We start from the raw sequence: 21,506 nt of genomic DNA, 5'->3' as shown, positions 1-21,506 counted from the left end.
TTTGTTTGATCTGATTTTAAAAGATGGGAAAGATTTGACATGTTTGAAGGTGAAGGAAAAGGAACCGCATAGAGGCAGATACTGAAGATTGGCACAAAAGAAAGGGGAGATGATAAAGAAGCCTTGGAAGGAGATAAAATTGAGAGTGGTGAGCCTTGAAAGTAAAACATGAAGAAAGGATGGAGGAAGACGTGTTTGGAAGTGATGGAGATGGGAATTAAAAGTAGAGTAGTCACCAGCCACTTAGCCTGTACACTGATCTAGGTACCTTTTTTTTTTTTTTTAAGTAAGCTCTACAACCAGTTTTTTTTTTTAAGATTTTATTTATTCATTCATGAGAGACACATACACACACACACACACACACACACACACACACACACAGAGGCAGAGACACAGGCAGAGGGAGAAGCAGGCTCCATGCAAGGAGCCCGATGTGGGGACTCGATCCCGGGTCTCCAGGATCACACCCTGGGCTGCAGGCGGCGCTAAACCGCTGCGCCACTGGGGCTGCCCCTCTACAACCAGTTTGGGACTTAAACTCATGACCTCAAGATCAAGAGTTGCATGCTTCACAGACTGAGCTAAGCACCTTAGTTATACTTATATGTGTTATTTAATTTTCCAAAAATTCTGTAGAGTGGGTGGGCATTCCCATTTGACAGTTGAAGAAATTATGGCTCAGAGAGATTAACTTCATTTCCCAAAAGCACCATATAAGTAACGGAAGAGATCTGGAATCCAGATATATTTTGACTGCAAAGCTCAGGATCACAATTTCTGCCTTATAAGGTCTGTTAATGTCTAGTGACCTCTTTTTTATCTTTTCAAAGGAAGGGGTTAAGTTATCTTCAGAATGATAGAAGGCTAGATAGAGTGGGCTAGCCAACTTCAGAAACCGTTAAAGTTTTGGAATAGCAGTTGTGGAAAAGGTAAGGGAGCCAACCAAAGATGAGTGAATGGGCCACTGACCAGCAGTTAGGGCCTAGCTGAGATTAGACACGAATTTTCCGCTAATACATGCATTCTGTCTCCTGTATTCTCAGCAAAACAGCATCTCTTGAGCGCCATCGATTGGTATGGGCCTTAGAAGAAAACACACTATATTGTCGTAGAAGGCTTTGGTGTCATCTCTAAGCAGGTCACAAGCCTTGTGATTCAGTTTTCTCATTTCTTTAAAGAGTACTCTGGATTAGTTAGTCTCTCAAATTCTAAGATTTTATGATTTGCAACCAAAAACATTCCAGGGGATTTTAGGAGAGGAAGTGTGTTTAGTGTCGGTTTGATTTTTAGGGAAGAGGTGGTTGAAACTATACAGCTTTCAGATTCAAGCTTGATTTTTCAGTTTAACTTCTCTGTTATGTTTAAAACACGAGGTGTTGGGATCCCTGGGTGGCTTAGCGGTTTAGCGCCTGCCTTTGGCTCAGGGCGTGATCCTGGAGATCTGGGATCGAGTCCCGCGTCGGGCTCTCTGCGTGGAGCCTGCTTCTCCCTCTGCCTGTGTCTCTGCCTCTCTATGTCTCTCATGAATAGATAAATAAAATCTTTAAAAAAATAAAATAAAATAAAATAAAACACAAGGTGTTGGTTTTGACCATCTGTCTGAAAGCTCTTACCTATTTACTCAATATAATATGTTTCCTATCTTTGGAGTCTGAAGACCTGGGTTCTACTTCCATTTCTACCATGTTGTCACTGATTATTCAAGTCAGCTAACCTCCTTAAACTTTAGGTTCCTCATCTGTTAAAAGGGATAATAATCACTTCTTTGGGGATGTGAGATAAGACTATAAGTAAGAGGTCTTTGTAAACTGTGCGGTGTTTAATAAATATGAGAAAATATCATACCTGGCAAAGGAAAAAGTAGTATTGTGATGAATGCTATAGGAGAGAGGGGGCACTGCTTTCAAGTGCATCCTTCTATTCAAGTGTACTGAGTGGCAAGGGAAATCTCTCAGGATGTGAGCTGTCAGTGCACTGATTTAGAAATTTATTTGTAGTATGTGATGTTACTGGATATTTTTGTCAGGTAAACATTTCAAATCAAATCTAATTTTAGTAAAATCTGTGGCCAAAAAACTCTCATTGCTAAAATTCCCTACGTTTATTCTTTCAGATGTGAACTTGTTAGTCACATTTCCAGGAGTACTATTTAGTTAAGTGTTGACTGTATTTTATTTAAGAATGGAAAACAATCGGGCAGCCCCGGTGGCCCAGCCCCGGATGGCCGCCTTCAGCCTGAGGTGTGATCCTGGAGACCCCGGATCAAGTCCCAGGTCAGGCTCCCTGCATGGAGCCTGCTTCTCCCTCTGCCTGTGTCTCTGCCTCTCTCTCTCTCTCTCTCTCTCTCTCTCTCTCTCATGGATAAATAAATAAAATCTTAAAAAAAAAAAAAGAATAGAAAACAATCTTATGATTGTCTGACAAAACTTAAGTGCTCTTGCTTATTAATTTGTTTCCTCTGTGGATGGCTGATTCTGGTGGAACTCGACATGTTCAATCTCTTAGTGAGAACTCCCCTTCCCCATCTTTACCCCGCAACACACCATCGAGTTGATTACCAATGTACTTGATTCTCTCTAGGTAGCTGCTTATTCTCTCCTTTGCACTTTGGTAGGAAATACAGTATGAAAAATTGGTGTAAAAGATTAATGATTCCTCCTTACCTTGAGTGATCCCAGAGCAGTTTAACCGTGTCTCTGTAGGTCACTTTTCCCTCTTGACTTTACCTCTTTATTCTCCCAGCTAACAGTATCTGTTTGTGGAAATAAACTGGAAGATTCCTGTGTTGTGGATTTTCATTTAACTATTACAAATAAGGCTGCCACATAGGTTTTGTATGTGTAACTTTTTTCTTTTAGGGGATCCCTGGGTGGCGCAGCGGTTTGGCGCCTGCCTTTGGCCCAGGGCGCGATCCTGGAGACCCGGGATCGAATCCCACATCAGGCTCCCGGTGCATGGAGCCTGCTTCTCCCTCCGCCTGTGTCTCTGCCTCTCTCTCTCTCTGTGACTATCATAAATAAATAAATAAAAAAAAAAAATTAAAAAAAAAAAAAAAAGGAATCTATAAAAAAAAAAAAATAAATAAATAAATAAATAAATAAAATAAAATTACTGGGCAGCCTGGGTGGCTCAGTGGTTTAGTGCTGCCTCCGGCCGGGGTGTAATCCTGCAGACCCAGGATCAAGTCCCACATCGGGCTCCCTGCATGGAGCCTGCTTCTCCCTCTGCCTATGTCTCTGCCTCTCTCTCTCTCTCTCTCTCTCTCTCTGTGTGTTTCTCATGAATAAATAACATTTAAAAATAAAATAATAAAAAAATAAAATAAAATTACTTGGGGGCACCTGAGTGCCTCAGTCAGTTGAGCATCATACTTGATTTCGGCTCAGGTCCTGATCTCAGGGTTGTGAGATTGAGACCAGCAGCAGGCTCTACACTCCTGCATTCAGCTGGGGTGGGCTTAAGATTCTCTCTCCCTCTCCCTCTGCCCCTCCCCCCCCATCTTGCACATGCGCACACACTCTCGCTCTCTCAAAATAAAGAAATAAAATACTTTTTTAAAAACCTTGTCATCTTAAAAAAATGAAATTACTAAAAAAAAAAAAATGAAATTACTGGGTCAGCAAATATGAACATTTATATAGTGCTTGATTGGTATTACCAAACTGCTGACATCAGTCTCCTCTAATTTGCAGTGCCACTAACAGTTTACAGTACTTGTTTATTCACAACCGACCTTATTAATAATGGATTTTAATATTTTAAAATAAATATATTTCCAGCTTAATAGTTGTAAATGATACGTAAGTACTGCTTTAACTTTAAAAGTTTTTGAGTGGGATCCCTGGGTGGCGCAGCGGTTTGGCGTCTGCCATTGGCCCAGGGCGCGATCCTGGAGACCCAGGATCGAATCCCACATCAGGCTCCCGGTGCATGGAGCCTGCTTCTCCCTCCGCCTGTGTCTCTGCCTCTCTCTCTCTCTCTGTGACTATCATAAATAAATAAAAATTAAAAAAAAAATTTAAAAGTTTTTGAGTATAGCGGATGCATACTGTTTTGACATTTTAATTATTAGGACAGTGAAACATTTATTCCTATGACTATAAATTCTATTCTTTTTTCTCATTTATCCGTTTAGGTCTTTATGGCCTTAGATACTTTTGTAAGCCTTTTATTGTAGATGTTAATTTATTTTCAAGTATATTGAAAGATTTCCCCCATCTGTGGTATTTGTTTTTTATTTTCTTACAGATTTTAATTTTTTTTTCATTTATTTTTTAAAGATTTTATTTATTCATGAGAGACACAGAAAGAGGAGAGACATAGACAGAGGAGGAAGTAGGCTTCCTGCGGGGAGCCTGATACTGGACTTGATCCCCGGACCATGACCTGAGCCAAAGGCAGATGCTTAACCATTGAACCACCCAGGCACCCAAAGATTTTTTTTATTTTTAAGTAATCTCTACATATAATGTGGGGCTTGAACTCATGACCCTGAGATCAAGAGTCACATGTTCTTCCAACTGAGCCAGCTAGGTGCTTGTATTTTTGTTTAGTTTTAACAGAAACCTTCATGCCACGGCCGCTCACTGTTTCCATTGTAATTTCTTATATTTCTTTCATCATTAGAAAAATTATTTCTCCTTAGATGGATTAAATACTTTATGAATTCCTCAACTTGTTTCTGTTAGTCTTTTTTAACTTTTGGAAAAGTCAATTTTAATGTATGGGATAAAAATGTTCTAAGTTAATTTTTTTCATAATGGTATACAGTTATTTTTACTAACAGTTGTTTTGTGAGGACATTTGGAGCTTTGGAAGACACTAAAGTGTTCATTTTAATCTTGAGCTATTAATATCTACCTAGATCATTAGAAATTAAAAATTGTCACTTCATATAAGGTGTCAAGGTTATTTTTAAAATAATAAGGTATATTTTTCACACTAGTGTTGAAGATGTATTCCATTCTTATTTACCTCAGAATTGGGTTCATAGAGAAATGGTTGTTCTTTGGGGGGGGTTAATTGTTTATTAAATAAGATTAAAAACTGGAGCCCTGAAACACTCCCTCCTCCTCCTCTAGTGAGTGACAAGAAGAAAAGGGAGAATTTCTAAGGGAAACTTACCTCTTCTTCCCTTTCCTCATGGCTAAATCCCTATTAAAAATGCTTTCAGTAGATACTGAGAGTAACTGTATAGAACAAGCCACAGGGTGTGAAGAGTACTTCCATTTCCTCTCACTTGCGCACACCCTCCTGTTCCCTTCACTGAATTTAAATTTGAGGGAGAACTTTAGGATTCAGGATATGGGTGTGTCTTTGCTTTATGTATTAAAAGGTAACACAATGCCTCTTACCTATTGGTGATACCAATAAGATTGGGAATTTTTCTAACAGTCTTATATGCTCTAATGTTTATATAAAAGTAGATAACTGGCTTCTGGAACAGCATCTTTTTGTAATTGGGAGAGGGCTTCATCCTTTCAGTTTAGCCATAGGCCAATAAGAACCATTTTGTTAAATGAATGTATCTTTGCAATCTGTGGCATGAGATAATAAATAAGTCTGTTTGTTTGCAACTACAGTAATCATTGCACGGTTAGAATTTACCATGTTAACCTTCTTTAAGAGTACAATTCAGTGGCATTAAGCACCTTCACAACATTGTGCAGCCATCTCTACTATCCACTTCCAAAACTTTTCCATCATCTCAAACTGAAACTATCCAATAAGTAGTACTTCCCATCGTCTTCCCCTCTCAGCTGGTGATAACCTTTATTCTACCTTGTGTCTCTATGAATTTGCCTATTCTAGGTGTCGCAAATAAGTGGAATCATACAATATTTGTCTTTTTGTGTCTTGCGTATTTCTTTGTATTTTTTAAGCTATCTCCTCTTTGTCCTTACAGAGAGAAGAAAATTTATTTTTTAGCAGTCAGAAGCTCCGCTCTAGCCTTTTAACTCTCTGTTTAACTGTCTTTATTTAGGGCATTGGTGTTAAGGAATTAATAATAAAAGGTTTAAGGGATTTGGTAAATAAAATATTTTTGTGTGTCCTAGTGCTTTTGGAGGGCAGAACAGAAAGGAAAAAATTAAAGAGCAGTTGTTGAGCAACTTTTTCCTTTTAACTAGAAGAGATTAAAAGGGTTAACCTCTTAAGCATCAATTATGCCACATTAAATTCCTGTAAGTAATGACCCTATATTATTTTATGAGATATTTATACCTGGTATCACTATGATCCAGACATACACGAAACTGTTTTTTTTTTTTTTTAAGTCTATTTAAGTCCATCTTTCAACAGATCATTTCTATGAAGTTTCCAACACCATAGAAATCTATGTAACCAAACTTTACCTATTAGAAAGAAACTATAGGGATCCCTGGGTAGCGCAGCGGTTTGGCGCCTGCCTTTGGCTCAGGGCGCGATCCTGGAGACCCGGGATCGAATCCCACGTCAGGCTCCCAATGCATGGAGCCTGCTTCTCCCTCTGCCTATGTCTCTGCCTCTCTCTCTCTCTCTCTCTCCTTGTATGACTACATAAATAAAAAATAAAAAAATTAAAAAAAAAATAGAAAGAAACTATAATTGCCTGAAGTCCAAATTTAGTCCCAATTATTTGAGGAGAAGAAATTATATGATTAATTCTGATCTGCATTATCTTGAAAGTAGGATAACCCTTTCTGAGATCTGTATTTTTCCTGAAAATAATGTCTTTTGCAATTCACTAATGATATTTCCTTGAGAGTACTTTTTTTTTTTATGAACTTGAGAGTACTTTTGATTATCAGTGAGCCACACCTCTATTTTAAAGATCTGATTCATGCGTCTTAGTGGTAACAGAAAAGACCATGTTTAACTAGGAAGAGGAGGAGGTTAGTTTTTCTTGAAAGGGGTATTAGTCCAATTTTTTTTTTTTTTTTTTTTTTTTTGGTAGGCTCCCTGCCCAATGTGGAGCCCAACACAGGGCTTGAACTCACAACCATAAGATCAAGACGCGAGCTGACATCAGTAGTTGGACACTTACCTGGGTGAGCCACCCAGTTGCCCCTAGTCCTGTTTTTAAGTCTTTACCCTTAAGTAGTATGTTAGATTTTATTGTGCTTGAAAATAAACTCTTCCTAAGTGTAACTTTTTTTTGAACAGACTTTAAAAAACAAAATTTTTTTTCTGTCACTAATAGCTTTCATTCTTTGTTTCATTTTGAATGTCCAAGATAGCCTCGAGTTTAAATACAGATATAAACGAATACGCCAAGAATATATAGTTTTTCCTAGCAGGATATATACTGATCCTGATATTGAGATATTGTTGGTGTCCCGATTGAACCAATACTAGAAGGAAGAAGACAGTGGAACAGTATTTTCAAAATACTAAAAGAAAAAAAAATCTATCAACCGAGAATTGTGTATCAGTAAAAACCATTATGTCAAAAATAAATTTAAAAGAAAAAATTTCAAACAAGGGAACTGAGAACATATTCCCATAGAACCTCTCCAGAGGAACTTCTGAAGGATATACTTCAGGAAAAAGGAAACTCTTGTTTCTTGGAAACAAGAGTCTGAGGTGCAAAAGGGAATGATGAGCAAAGAATAAATGTACAATAAAGAAACATTGGGATCCCTGGGTGGCGCAGCGGTTTGGCGCCTGCCTTTGGCCCAGGGCGCGATCCTGGAGACCCGGGATCGAATCCCACGTCAGGCTCCCGGTGCATGGAGCCTGCTTCTCCCTCTGCCTGTGTCTCTGCCTCTCTCTCTCTCTCTCTCTGTGACTATCATAAATAAATTAAAAAAAAAAAAAAAAGAAACATTTATAGATATAAAAATAGGACATACTTAGGGTGCCTCGGTGGCTCAGTCAGTCATAATCCTGAGGTCCTGGGATCAAGCCCCACATCAGGCTCCCTGCTCAATGGGGAATCTGCTCATCCCTCACTTTCTTTCTGTGGGCTCACGCTCTCTCTCTGTCCAATAAATAAATAAATAAAATATTTTTTTAAAAATGGAAAACACTCAAATATAAATAGAGAAGGGGTTTGAAGTGAAAACATTCCAAGAGTTCTTATATAATTAAGGAGTAAAGATACTAAATTAACTTTAGACTTAAGGTAAAATATTCATATTAGTCTTTCAGAGGTAATAATAAAAGAATAGTAACAGAATAAAAATAAGTAGAAATGAGGAAAAGGAATGAGAAAAAAATTGATACAGCAGAAGACAAAAAAAGAAAAAAACTAAAGAGTGGAACAAATGAAAAATAGAAAATACGGTGGTTAAAAGGAATACAAAATATCTCTTAATCACAGTAGAAATAAATTAGATTGTTTTCCCCAAAAACTCTATTTAAAAGACAAAGATGGTCCAAATAGAGAAGTAATAAAGGAGACTGAATAAATGAGAGATAAAATATTCATGGATTAGAACACTTAGTATTATAAAGAGGACAGTTCTCCCTAGTTTGATTTTTTTTTAAATTTTATTTATTTGCTCATGAGAGACACACACAGAGAGAGAGAGAGAGAGAGAGAGAGAGAGAGAGGCAGAGACACAGGCAGAGGGAGAAGCAGGCTCCATGCAGGGAGCCCGATGTAGGACTCGATCCCAGGTCCCTGGGATCATGCCCTAAGCTGAAGGCAGACGTGCAACCGCTGAGCCACCCAGGCGTCCCTCCCTAGTTTGATTTGATTTGATTTTTTAAAAAGATAATTATTTATGTATGTATGTATGAGAGACAGAGGCAGAGGGAGAAGCAGCAGGCTCCTTGTGGAGCAGGGATCCCCACATGGGACTCAATCCCAGGATCCTGGGACCACAACCTGAGCTGAAGACAGACACTTAACCAACTGAGCCACCCAGGCACCCTCCCAGTTTGATTTTAGATCAAATGTAATTCTAATCAGAATTCCAATAAGTTTTTTTCATAGAATTTGACAAGTTGATTCTAAAATGTGAACAGAGCAACCAACATATTTCTGAAGATAACATGGGGAAACTTGTCCTACCTGATTATAAGATTTATTGTAAAATTGATTATTAGACTGTGTGGATTTTGGCCCTGGGATAAAAAATAATAGACCTGTAGAATAGTACAGAGTGCTGGGAGAGAGACCTATAAATATAGGGAAAGGGATATGTGACAAAGGTGGCATTACATATCAGTGGAGAGAAGATAAATTATTCAATAATGGACTGAGATAATTGTTAGCCATGAAAAAAAAAGGATCTCTATCTAATACCATACACAAAAATCAGTTTTAGGTGCTCGATGATCAAAATGTGAAGGGTAAAACTTTAAAATACTAAGAAAATACAGGAAAATATCTGTCTTATTTCAGGTCTTGTATATATTAACTTAGTAATAAGTTAAAAATAGAAATAAGATAGGGTGAAGGAATAGGATATGTTGGAAAGGGATGTGCCATTTTAGACAGGGTAGTCTGGGCAAGGCCCCTCTGAGCAGGTCATATTTGAGTTGTCACGTGAAATAAAGGAGCAAATCATGCAATTTCTGAGAAAGGAGCATTCCAGGCTGTCTGAACAGCACCTGCAGAGCCCTGGGGTAAGAATGTGTTTGTTGAATTACAGAAGCAGCAATAGGGCAGTGTGGCAGGAAAAGAGTGAGCAAGAGTGATAAGAAGTAAAGTCTGTAAGAAATGGGTTAGAGTATGTAGGATCTCAAAGGCCATGGTAAGAAATTGGGAGTTAATTTCAGATGTAATAGGGAGACATGATCTGCTTTCCTTTTTTAAAGGATCACCCAGAGCACTCTGAGGACAACACAACATAGGAGCCTGAGTGTGGAGGGCAGCCTGGGTGGCTCAGCGGTTTAGCGCCGCCTTCAGCCCAGGTGGTGATCCTGGAGACCCGGGATCAAGTCCCATGTCAGGCTCCCTGCATGGAGCCTGCTTCTCCCTCTGCCTGTGTCTCTGCCTGCCTCTCTCTCTCTCTCTCTCTCTCTCTGTCTCTCATGAATAAATAAATAAAATATAAAAAATGATTTTAAAAAATTAAAAAAAAAGCCTGAGTGGAAGAAGGAAGATTGATTAGGGCGTTGACACACTAGTCTAGGCAAGATGTAGCCATAGCTTGGAGTTGAGTAGTGAGAAGTGTTTAGATTATGGATATATTTTAAAGGCAGAGGCCGTAAAATTTAGTGATGATTTAGATGTGGTTGTGAGAGAAAGAGAAGACTCAATCATGACACCAAAGTTTTTGCCCTGAGCAGTTGGAACACTTAAGTTGCCTCTTAACCAAGATAATGATCCAAAATAGCAGCTAACATACTTGCCAGCATTTTTTTTTTTTTTTTTTTTTTTTTGTCATACATCTATTGCCCTAACTATTGAGTAGGGGAGACTGGAGGAAGAACAAGTTAGGGGTGAGGAATCAAGAGTTGTTGTTTTTTTGTTTTGTTTTGTTCTGTTTTTAAAAATATACTACATTGGGGCATCTGGGTGGCACAGTTGGTTAAACATCTGCCTTAAGTTCAGGTCATGATCCCAGGGTCCTGGGATTGAGCCCCACTTTGGGTTCCCTACTCAGAGGGGTCTGCCTCTCCCTCTCCCCCTCCACCCTGCTTGTGTGTGCTCTCTCTGAAATTAATGAATAAAATCTTTAAAAAAAAAATATATATATATATATGCTGTGTCTGAGAAACTTCTTAGATTGCCAAATAAAGATGTTGTAAGGCTGTGGATATACTAGTTTGAAGTTCAGAGGAGAAATTCAGTCTGGAAATATGAATTTGGAAATCATCAGTATATATATATATTATACTTAAAGCTATAGAACTGGGGATCCTGGGTGGTGCAGTTAGTTAAGGTCTGACTCTTGGTTTCAGCTCAGTTTGTGATCTTAGGGTCATGAGATCAAGCCCCATGTTGGGCCCCCACTCACTGTGGACACTGCTTGATATTTTTTCTCCTTCTCCCTCTACTCCTCCTCCTCATGTTCTCTTTCTAAAATAAATAAATCTTTTAAAAAAAGCTATAGAACTGGATGAGATGATTAGGCAGGGTTCATGTTTGGAGTGTTACACTTTTTCTAGGAGGGTTTAGAAATTTAGAGGGCTGATTTTGGATGTCATAATAACTAGGGAGGCTGTGGGCATTTAATGTGTGTGGGGGGGAATACTAAATGAGAGTTGCTAAATATCCTGCAATGTGTAGAACAGTACTCAGTAAAGAACTGACCCAGCCAAAATGCTTATGATGTTCCAGGGAGGGAGAAAGTGAAGATAGTGAAGAGATGGAGATTCAAGAGCCAAATCTTAGGGCTCTGCAGCATTTAGAGGCCGAGAAAAGGAGGTTCCTGCAGGGACTACATCAGTTGAAGTAGGAGGGAAAACAAAAACCAAGAGTTCGTAGGCCCCAGTTTAGGGAATACTTAATTACTGAGCTGTGAGAGGCAGTGAGAATATTTTGGATACTATCGTGTCTTCAGGCAATGAAGATGAAGAGAGGGATGCGTGTGAGATATGTTTTGGAAATGACTCATATGATGTGGAAGATGAGATTTCTGGTTTGAACAACTAGGTGGATGGTGGTGAGCTAGGAACCTGCCAGAAGAGGAGGGAATAAAGATGAGTGAGGTAGATAATGAATTGTTTTTGTGTATGTTGAATGGAAGTTTGTGAGGATATCTAAGTGGAGGTGTTTAGTGAGTTGGACTTGTGGATTTGGAGCTCATTCATTTAAAAATTAGCTATTATTGTGTACTTACTGTTTTCCAGGCACTATTCAAAAAAAAAATATATATATACATACATATATATATACATATATATTTTTTGTTGTTTTAAGATTTATTGGAGAGAGAGAGAGCATGTGTGTGCATGGGGGAGGGGCAGAGGAAGAAGGGGAGAGAGACTCTCAAGCAGACTGCACTGAGCATGAAGCCCAACTTAGGACTCAATCTCATGATTGTGAGATCACGACCTGAGCCAAAATCAAGAGTCAGGTGATTAACCAACTGTGTCACTCACATGACCCTCCAACTATTTAACAACAATTCTAGTTGTCACTATAGTAGTGAAAAAAATAGGCAAAATATGTGTCCTGAAAGAATTTATATTTTAGTGAGAGAAGAAAATAAACATAATAAAAATAAATTTAAGGCACAATGTAGAAGATAAGCGCTCTGAGAAATACAAAGATGGTAAAAGAGATAAAGCAAGGGTGAGTTGGGGTGGAGTAATGCTGAATATTTTTATTTAAAGTTGGGTCATGTGGACAGCCTGGGTGGCTCAGTGGTTTAGCACCACCTTCAGTCCAGGGCATGATCCTGGAGACCCAGGATCGAATCCCACGTCGGCCTTCGGGTGCATGGAGCCTGCTTCTCCCTCTGCCTGTGTCTCTGCCCCCCCCCCCCCCCCCCCGTGTGTGTCTCTCATGAATAAATAAATAAAATCTTTTAAAAAAATGAAGTTGGGTCATGAAGGAAGGCTTCACTGAGAATGCAACATTTTAGCAAAGACCTAAAAGAATTGAGGAATGGATATTGGGGGAGGAACATTCCAGAGAGAGTGAATAGCAAATGCAAAAGCCCCTAGCATGCCTGGCAGGTTCAGGAAACAGTAAGGAGGCTCACCTACCTGAAGCTTAGTGAGGGAGAGAGTAGTTGAACATGATGGAGTCATTGAGAATGGTCATAGGGCCTTATAAACTGTTGAGTATTTTGCCTTTTACTCTGAGCTTTTTTTTTTTTTTAAGATTGTATTTATTTATGAGAGACACACAAGAGAGAGAGAGACAGAGACACAGTCAGAGGGAGAAGCAGGGTCCATGCAGGGAGCCTGACGTGGGACTCGATCCCGGGTCTCCGGGATCAGGCCCCGGCCGAAGGTGGCACTAAACCGCTGAGCCACCCAGGCTCCCCTACTCTGAGCTTTTGAGAGAGATCTGGACTGAACATACATATAGGTTTAGGCATCATCTGCATGTGGGTGGTTTTTCTAGGAACCATGGAAGTATTTCTAGCACAGGCATTTGGTTAGGTGGAGACACAGAGTAGTCTTCTACAAAGACTACTTGGGATTCTTCAGCAAGATACCGTTGTGGGATACCAGGATGGTGCAGTCAATTAAGTGTCTAACTCTTGGTTTCATGATCTCAGGATCGTGAAATTGAGCTCGGTGTCAGGCTCTGTGTAAGTGCAGAAACTGCTTGAGACTCTCTCCCTCTGCCCCTTTTGCCCGTTCTCTCTCAAATGAATAAATCTTTTTTTTTTTTTTAAGATTTTATTTATTTATTCATGAGAGACACACAGAGAGAGAAATAGGAACACAGGCAGAGGTAGAAGCAAGCTCCATGCAGGGAGCCCAATGTGGGACTTGATCCTGGGTCTCCAGGATCACACCCTCGGCTGAAGGTGGCACTAAACTGCTGAGCCACGTGGGCTGCCCTCAGATGAATAAATCTTTTTTTTTTTTTTTTAATAAATCTTTAAAAAAAAAATGTACCCTTCTGTTCATGATTCTCTAAGGACAGAGGTGTTTTATTAATTGAAACTTTGTGTTAGGGTGCCTGGGTGGCTCAGGTCAGGGGTCTACCTTCAGCTCGGGTCCCTGAACAGGGAGCCTGCTTCTCCCTTTCCCTCTGCCTGCCACTGCTCCCTCTGCTTGTGTTCTCTCTCTCTCTATCAAATAAAATCTTAAAAAAAAAAAAAAAGAAAAAGAAAAGAAAAAGAAACTTTTTCTGTTAGCTAGCCCAGGATCATCACTCTGATTATCTAGTAATAATGTAGTTAACAGCAGTTGAGATACTATTAATTCTGTCTTCTCAGTCTACCAGCAAATCCTATTATGTTTACAACCATTTTCAGATGTTCAGTTATTTTTTTTTCCTTTTTAGGTTTTATTTATTTATTTGACAGAGAGCACACACTGGCAGGGAGGGACAGGGAGAAGCAGGCTCCCAGCAGAGCAGGGAGCCCTGTCTGGGATTCCATCATGAGCAGGATCATGGCCTGAACCACAGACAGATGCTTAACTGACTGAGCCACGTAGGCACCCAGAGATGTTTGATTCTTGATTATTACTGCTATGCCATTACTTACATATCAGACATTTATTCAGTGCCACATATGTCTGAAACAAAGTGCAGACCTCAGTCTATTACCATGAAAATTTGAATGGAACTTTGTTTACATTAATGATTACACTGTGTTGAGGCTTCTAATGACTGTAGACCGTATTAATCCATCCTTCTCTAATTATACTTTTATACTTGTTGGAAGGTTAATACTCAACTGATTTGACCTCCCAGCTAGTTTTTTGTTTGTTTGTTTGTTTGTTTGTTTGTTTTTTGGTGGTTGCTCTGGGGTTTTACTTTAACACAATCTAGTAATCTTGTTTAGGTATATACCAATTTGTTTTCAGTATAGCTCTGTTCCTTTTCCCCTTGGTACTATTATTCTTTTTTTTAAAAAATAAATTTATTTTTTGTTGGTGTTCAATTTGTTAACATACAGAATAACACCCAGTGCTTATCCCGTCAAGTGCCCACCTCAGTGCCCAGTACTATTATTCTTATATAAATTATGTATTTATATATCACAAGCCCATTACCATGCTTTTATAATTATAGCTTTATGCATTCTTTTAAATTAGATAGGGAAAAATTAAGTATATACACTTATACTGTCTTTTTTTTTTTAAGATTTTATTTATTGGGGATCCCTGGGTGGCGCAGTGGTTTGGCGCCTGCCTTTGGCCCAGGGCGTGATCCTGGAGACCCGGGATCAAATCCCACGTCAGGTTCCTGGTGCATGGAGCCTGCTTCTCCCTCTGCCTGTGTCTCTGCCTCTCTCTCTCTCTCTCTCTCTCTCTGTGACTATCATAAATAAATAAAGAAAAAAATATTTAAAAAAAAAAGATTTTATTTATTTATTCATGAGAGACAGAGAAGCAGGCTCCCCTGGGGAGCCTGATGCAGGACTTGATCCCCAGACTGCAGGAGCACACCCTTAGCCAAAGATAGACGCTCAACCGCTGAGCCACCCAGGCGCCCCTATACTGTCTTTTATATTTACCTATGTAGTTACTTTTGCTGTTGCTCTAGAGAATTTTTTTCAGTTATTTTACTTGTCAATTCTAGAAAATCTTCTTTTTTTTTTTTTTAAGATTTATTTATTTATTCATTCAGAGAGAGCGAGAGAGAGGCAGAGACACAGGCAGAGGGAGAAACAGGCTCCATGCAGGAAGCCCGACGTTGGACTCGATCCCGGGTCTCCAGGATCACACCCTGGGCTGCAGATGGCGCTAAACCGCTGCGCCACCGGGACTGCCCTCTTTCTTTTAAAAAAAAAAAAAAAATTTCTCTTGCTACTCTCTATTTGATGAGGCATTATGTGCATACTTTAGTTCTTCAAACACGGTTTTCTTTAGTTCTTTGAAGTATTTAGAATAGCTTACTTAAAAGTCGTTGTCTAGGGGTGCCTAGGTGGCGCAGTCAGTGGAGCATCTGCCTTCAGCTCAGGTCATGATCCCAGGGTGCTGTGATGGAGCCCTGAGCCCTGCATCAGGCTCTCTGCTCAGTGGGAAGCCTGCTGCCCACCCTTCCCCTCTGTCGGCTACTCCCCCTGTGGTGCTCTCTCTCTGTCAGGTAAATAAATCTTTAAAAAAAATACAAGGATGCATGGAGGCTGCTTCTCCCTCTGCCTGTGTCTCTGCCTCTCTCTCTCTGAATAAATAAATGAATAAAAATATTTTAAAAAATAATAAAGTCTTTAAGCACTCCTGGGTGGCTCAGTTGGTTAAATATCTACCTTTGGCTCAGGACATGATCCCAGGGTTCTGGGGTGGAGCCCTACTTTGGGCTGCCTGCTTAGGAGGTAGTCTGCTTCTCCCTCTCCCTCTGCCCCTCCTGCCTCTTGTGCTCTTCCTCTCTTGCTCTCTAACAACAACAACAAAAAAGTATTTGTCTAGTAAGCCCAACACCTAGGCCTCCTCAGGTACAGGTTTGTTGACTGCTTTTTCCCAGTATATAGACCATACTTTCCTCTTTATGTATCTCATAATTTTTTCAGAAAACTAAGCGTTTTAAATAATGTGGCAAGTCTGCAATTCAGATTCTCCCCTCCCTCCTGGACATTTCTTGTTGCTGTTTATTTAGTGACTTTCCTGGACTAAATATCTGTAGAGCCTTTTTTTTTTGTTGTATATGGCCACTGAAGTCTCTGCTTGGTTGATTTAGTGGTTAGCTAATGATTAGACAAAGACTTCCTTAACTGTCTTGAACATTTAAATTATCCAGTAGCCTTTGCCAAGGGGGCTCTGTCTGTTGGCCTATATTTGCAATGTTCCCTGCAGGCAATTTACAATTTTCCTTTAGCCATTACTTCCTGCCTGCACAGAATTTCAAGGTCAACCAGAGGTAAGATATCAGGGCGCTTTCAGGCTTTTCCTGGGTATGTGCACAGCCTGCAAATGCATGTGCCCTTCTAGATACCCAAGAATACATCAGGGTTTTCCAGAGTCCCTTATAGACCTCTCGTTCCTGAACCTTTATGGGTTTTTTTGTTCAGTGTCCTGTTAGACTCTAGCTGACTGATATCACTGCCTTAGGCTGTGGGGATGTTAAACAGCTGCCACTGACTATGTTTTGAAAAATGTCTGAAGGATAGAGCTATTCACACAGAACAAGCGGTGAGTCAGGTCAAATAAAGATAAGGGGAGCAGTCAGATCACGTACTAACGGCTCTCTGGCGCTTTTCGGGAGCTCCAAATTTATTCTGTCCTTTTCAGTAGCTGCTCGGCTGCTGGTTTCCATAGCCACTGTAGTTGTGAGGCTCTTGGTTTTCAAGGCTAACAGAGTTAGGGAGATGGAAGTGGGAGTCAGGCTAGTTAAAATGCCATAATACTCACTGATCTTACCAAGATTCAGTTGTTTTAGTTACAATAAAATATACACAATATTTTGTGTAAACAAAGTTTACCATTTCTTAAAGGTATAGTCAGCAACATGAAGTACTTTCACGTTGTTCTACAACCATTGCCACCATCTATCTTCAGTACTTTTTCATTTTCCTAACTGAAGCTTTATAACCATTAGTGATAATTCCTCATTCTCACTTCCCCTCAGCCCCTGGAAACAGCATCTGACTTTCTGTCTCTGAATTTGACTGCTGTAGGTAAAGTGGAATCATACAATCTTTTCCTTTTGGGTTTAGCTTATTTCGTTTAGCACAATGTCTCAGAATTGACATTGTTGTAACATATGTCAGAATTTCGTTCCTTGTTCAGGCTGAATAATATATTCCACATTTTATTTATCCATTCATCTGTTGATGAGTATTTGCGTTGTTTTTACCTTTTGGCTATTGTCACTAATGCTACTATGAAGATGGGTATACAAATATGTGTTTGAATTCCTGTTTTCAGTTATTTTGGGTATATATCCAGAAGTAGAATTGCTGGATCATGCTATGATTCTGGTTTTTTGTTTTTTTTTTAATTTTTATTTATTTATGATAGGCACACAGTGAGAGAGAGAGAGAGAGGCAGAGACACAGGCAGAGGGAGAAGCAGGCCCCATGCACCGGGAGCCCGACGTGGGACTCGATCCTGGGTCTCCAGGATCGCGCCCTGGGCCAAAGACAGGCGCCAAACCGCTGCGCCACCCAGGGATCCCTATGATTCTGTTTTTAATCTTTTTAAAGTAGGCTCCACATCTAGGGGGAGCCCAGTGTGGGGCTTGAACCCACCACCCTGAGAACAAGACCTGAACTGAGATCAACTGACCCAACTCAGTTGGGTGCTTAACCAACTGAGCCAACAAGGCACCCCTAAGTTTTTTAGGAACTGCCATGCTACTTTCACAGTGGCTGCACCATTTTGTTAGAGTACACAAGGGTTCCAATTTCTCCACGTCCTCTTAACACTTGTTATTTTCTGTTTTTAATTTTGATAATATAAGCTTTATCTACTTTTTCTTTTGTTGCTTATGGTTTTGGTATTGTATCTAAGAAACCTAATTGCCTAACCAAAGGTCATAAATTTAGACCTGTCTTTTCTTCTAAGAGTTTAATTAGTTTTAGCTCTCATATTTCAATTCTTTATTTATTTTGAGTTAATTTCTTTTTGTGTGTGTGTGTTTTTAAGGTTTTATTTATTTATTTATGAGAGACAGAGAGAGAGAGAGGCAGAGACACAGGCAGAGGGAGAAGCAGGCTCCATGCAAGGAGCCCGATGTGGGACTCAATCCCGGGTGTCCAGGATCAGGCCCTGGGCTGAAGGCGGCGCTAAACCACTGAGCCACCCGGGCTGCCCAATTTTTGTGTTTTCTATCTCATTTATTTCCACTCTAATCTTTACTGTTTACTTTTTCCCCCAGTGTCTTATGGTAAAAGATTAGGTTGTTGATTTGAGATCTTTCTTTTTAATGTAGGTGTTTACAGCTATATGTTTCTCTGTAAGTACAGCTTTAGCTCTGTCCCATAAATTTTGACATTTTGTATCTTCATGTTTGTTATATGTGTTGAGAGGACAGCTCCTCTAGAATTCTTTTTTTTTTTTTAATTTTTTTTTATTATTATTTATTTATGATAGTCATACAGAGAGAGAGAGGCAGAGACAAGGCAGAGATACAGGCAGAGGGAGAATCAGACTCCATGCACCGGGAGCCCGACGTGGGATTCGATCCCAGGTCTCCAGGATCGCGCCCTGGGCCAAAGGCAGGCGCCAAACTGCTGCGCCACCCAGGGATCCCTCCTCTAGAATTCTGATTGGCTTCTCTTCCTGGGGGATACTTAGGATGGGAAGGTTGGTGTGATGAACTGTATCTGGGCTGTAACTGGTCTCCATGTTACAAATAATAATTATTACCTCCCTCCATTCTCCGTTCAGATTCCCCTTGTCCTTAGCCGCCATCTCTTTTTTTTTTTTTCTTTTTTTTTTAAGTAGGCTCCACACCAGTGTGAAACCCACCTCAGGACTTGAACTTGTGATCCTGAGATCAAGATCTGAGCAGAGGGATCCCTGGGTGGTGCAATGGTTTAGCGCCTGCCTTTGGCCCAGGGCGCGATCCTGGAGACCCAGGATCGAATCCCATGTCGGGCTCCTGGTGCATGGAGCCTGCTTCTCCCTCTGCCTGTGTCTCTGCCTCTCTCTCTCTCGCTATGTGACTATCATAAATAAAAAAAATAAAAAAAAAAAAAAAGATCTGAGCAGAGATCAAGAGTCAGATGCTTGCAGTATCTGGGTGATTTAGTAGGGTAGGTGGCTGACTCAGCTTGACTCGGGATTGGCCCATGTTGTGCTCTGTGCTTACTGGAGAGTCTGCCTGAGAATTCTCTTTCTCCCTGTGTCCTTCCCCTGCACATGCTATGCCTTTCTCTCTCTCAAATAAATACATCTTTTAAAAAATTACCTTTACAAAAAGTCCAGACACTTAACCAACTGAGCCACCCTGGTGTCCCCCCATCTCCACCAATCTTTTTTTTTTTTAATATTTTATTTATTTATTCATGAGAGACACACAGAGAGAGGCAGAGACACAGGCAGAGGGAGAAGCAGGCTCCATGCAGCGAGCCTGATGTGGGACTTGATCCCGGGTCTCCAGGATCATGCCCCGGGCTGAAGGCAGCACTAAACCGCTGAGCCACCCAGGTTGCCCACATCTCCGCCAATCTTGATGGCTAGTACTTGGTGGTATGACCCAAACCCTCATTACTTAGGGATCTGAACCACTAGTTACCATGCTTTTCTCAGGCCAGAGTATCCAATTTGTTTACTCTCAGAATTGGGAAAGAGAGTACCAATATGGTCCCCAAAGGGACCCCAAATGGGTCATCTGGGTTCCAGATATATTGTCATTGTCCCCTTCTAGAACAGCCACCCTACTTCTTTCTGATAATAAGGATCAGTTAATCCTGCCAATATGGTAATTCCTCTTTATATCTAGGGATCACCAGCTGGGGCGGCTTTAGAGAGTTTCAAAACCGCAAGAGAAATAGGAAGCAAGATTGGGCAGACTGATCCTAGTCTAATTAAGGGGTAGGGAGATTGGATATCTGTACTCAGTCAAATTTCTTTCAAAACATTCTTTTATTTTCATACTTGAGCATTCTAAACTGACAACTTACTTTAAATAACTTCTACATTCTTTAGGCAAAGCCAGTTCCTTCTAAGGTATCACTCATACCCTTTCTCAGGTACTTACACGAGTTTTGTTGTGGGGGGGTATTGTTTTACATAAAAATTTTCCTTTTTCCTTATACCCTCATAAATTCAAGATGGGGATTGGAAAGGAAACTTACTTGAGTAAACTGAGAATAATATATATATATATTTTTTAAGATTCATGAGAGACAGAAAGAGAGAAAGAGGTAGAGACACAGGCAGAGGGAGAAGCAGGCTCCATGCGGGGAGCCCGACATGGGATTCGATCCCGGGTCTCCAGGATCACACCCCGGGCTGCAGGCGGCGCCAAATCACTGTGCCACCGGGGCTGCCGGAGAATAATATATTTTAAAATGAAAATTAGCCTTAAATGTCTTATGATATTTTTATACTATATATCTATATCTTACCTGTCTTAAAGTAAATCCCAGTAGGTAATATTCTCACTTAATAAATTATACCTTTCTATAATGTTCCAGTTTTAAATTATAATCAGCATTACTGAATTGGGTTAAAAAAAAACGTAAAAGGTGATGAATTTTATGTTGTAAATATATCATTTACCTTTTTCTCTTTTTAGAAACTACACCCCACCTCCCTAAACTGGTTAATAGTGGCATGGAAGATCCATTTGGTGAGTATCATCTGCATTTTTCTTAGTAAATGGTATTTGTGGGCCTTTTTTTTTTTTCTCAAAAAAAAAATCAGATTGCAGACTAGGAAGTACGTAAAATTTAAAAGAGGTGTTTAAAATATGCATCAGCAAAGAAAGGGATTAGAGGCCGTTTTTCTTGTTTAACCTTAGCATGCTGGAATAAGATTTTGATTCAAGCATTTTGTGATTCTTTGCCAAATGTAAAGACGTCTGAATCTCCTTTTATACCAGTGTAACTTGAAGTATAGTAAAAATGTTACTAATGTTACATTCTACTCCTGCCCAGTTACCCCAGAGTAACTAAGGTCAGGTACTTGGGCTACTGGTACAAGTAATTAGATAGCTCAGGTTAATAGCTGTTGTCTTGCTTTAAGAAGATGGCTGAACACTTGGCAAGATCTGAATTTCTCCACTGCTGTTAATGACCCTAAATGGCTTCATTAGGACCTTGGGTTCCCCCCCCCACCCTCAAGGGTATTTTACGAGTTTATCAGCATAATCCTCAATCTGAACACTAGAGGGCAGTCAGTACTTTTGTCATAAATTTTATTACCAAGAATTTATTACCAAAAAAAAAAAAAAAAAAAAGAATTTATTACCAGAATTATCTGGAGGGGATTACTTATGAACAGTTTAGTAAATCGAGTTGATTTTGGTTGCTTGGTGACAAATCCTAAAGAACATGTACATATGACAAACTAGAGGAACATTTGACTACTCAGAGGTGGTTACT

The 21,506-nt window shown here is 39.9% G+C and overlaps 1 protein-coding gene across 3 annotated transcripts in view; it reads left to right on the top strand.

The window, feature by feature from the left end:
- Positions 1-21,506, top strand: part of PHACTR4 (phosphatase and actin regulator 4) — a 105,184-nt gene that overhangs the window by 5,369 nt on the left and 78,309 nt on the right. For all 3 annotated transcript variants that reach the window (XM_026014366.2, XM_026014363.2, XM_026014365.2), the window contains exon 2: positions 20,699-20,752. In XM_026014366.2, coding sequence (XP_025870151.2) covers positions 20,737-20,752 — 16 coding nt within the window. In that variant the 5' untranslated portion in view covers positions 20,699-20,736. The remainder of the gene's footprint in view (positions 1-20,698; positions 20,753-21,506) is intronic.

Source organism: Vulpes vulpes, chromosome 2 (assembly GCF_048418805.1).
Source record: "Vulpes vulpes isolate BD-2025 chromosome 2, VulVul3, whole genome shotgun sequence".
In the NCBI taxonomy this organism is placed as follows: Eukaryota; Metazoa; Chordata; class Mammalia; order Carnivora; family Canidae; genus Vulpes; species Vulpes vulpes.
Note: the sequence above shows the minus strand (reverse complement) of the source record. Positions and strands in the feature narration are given on the sequence as shown.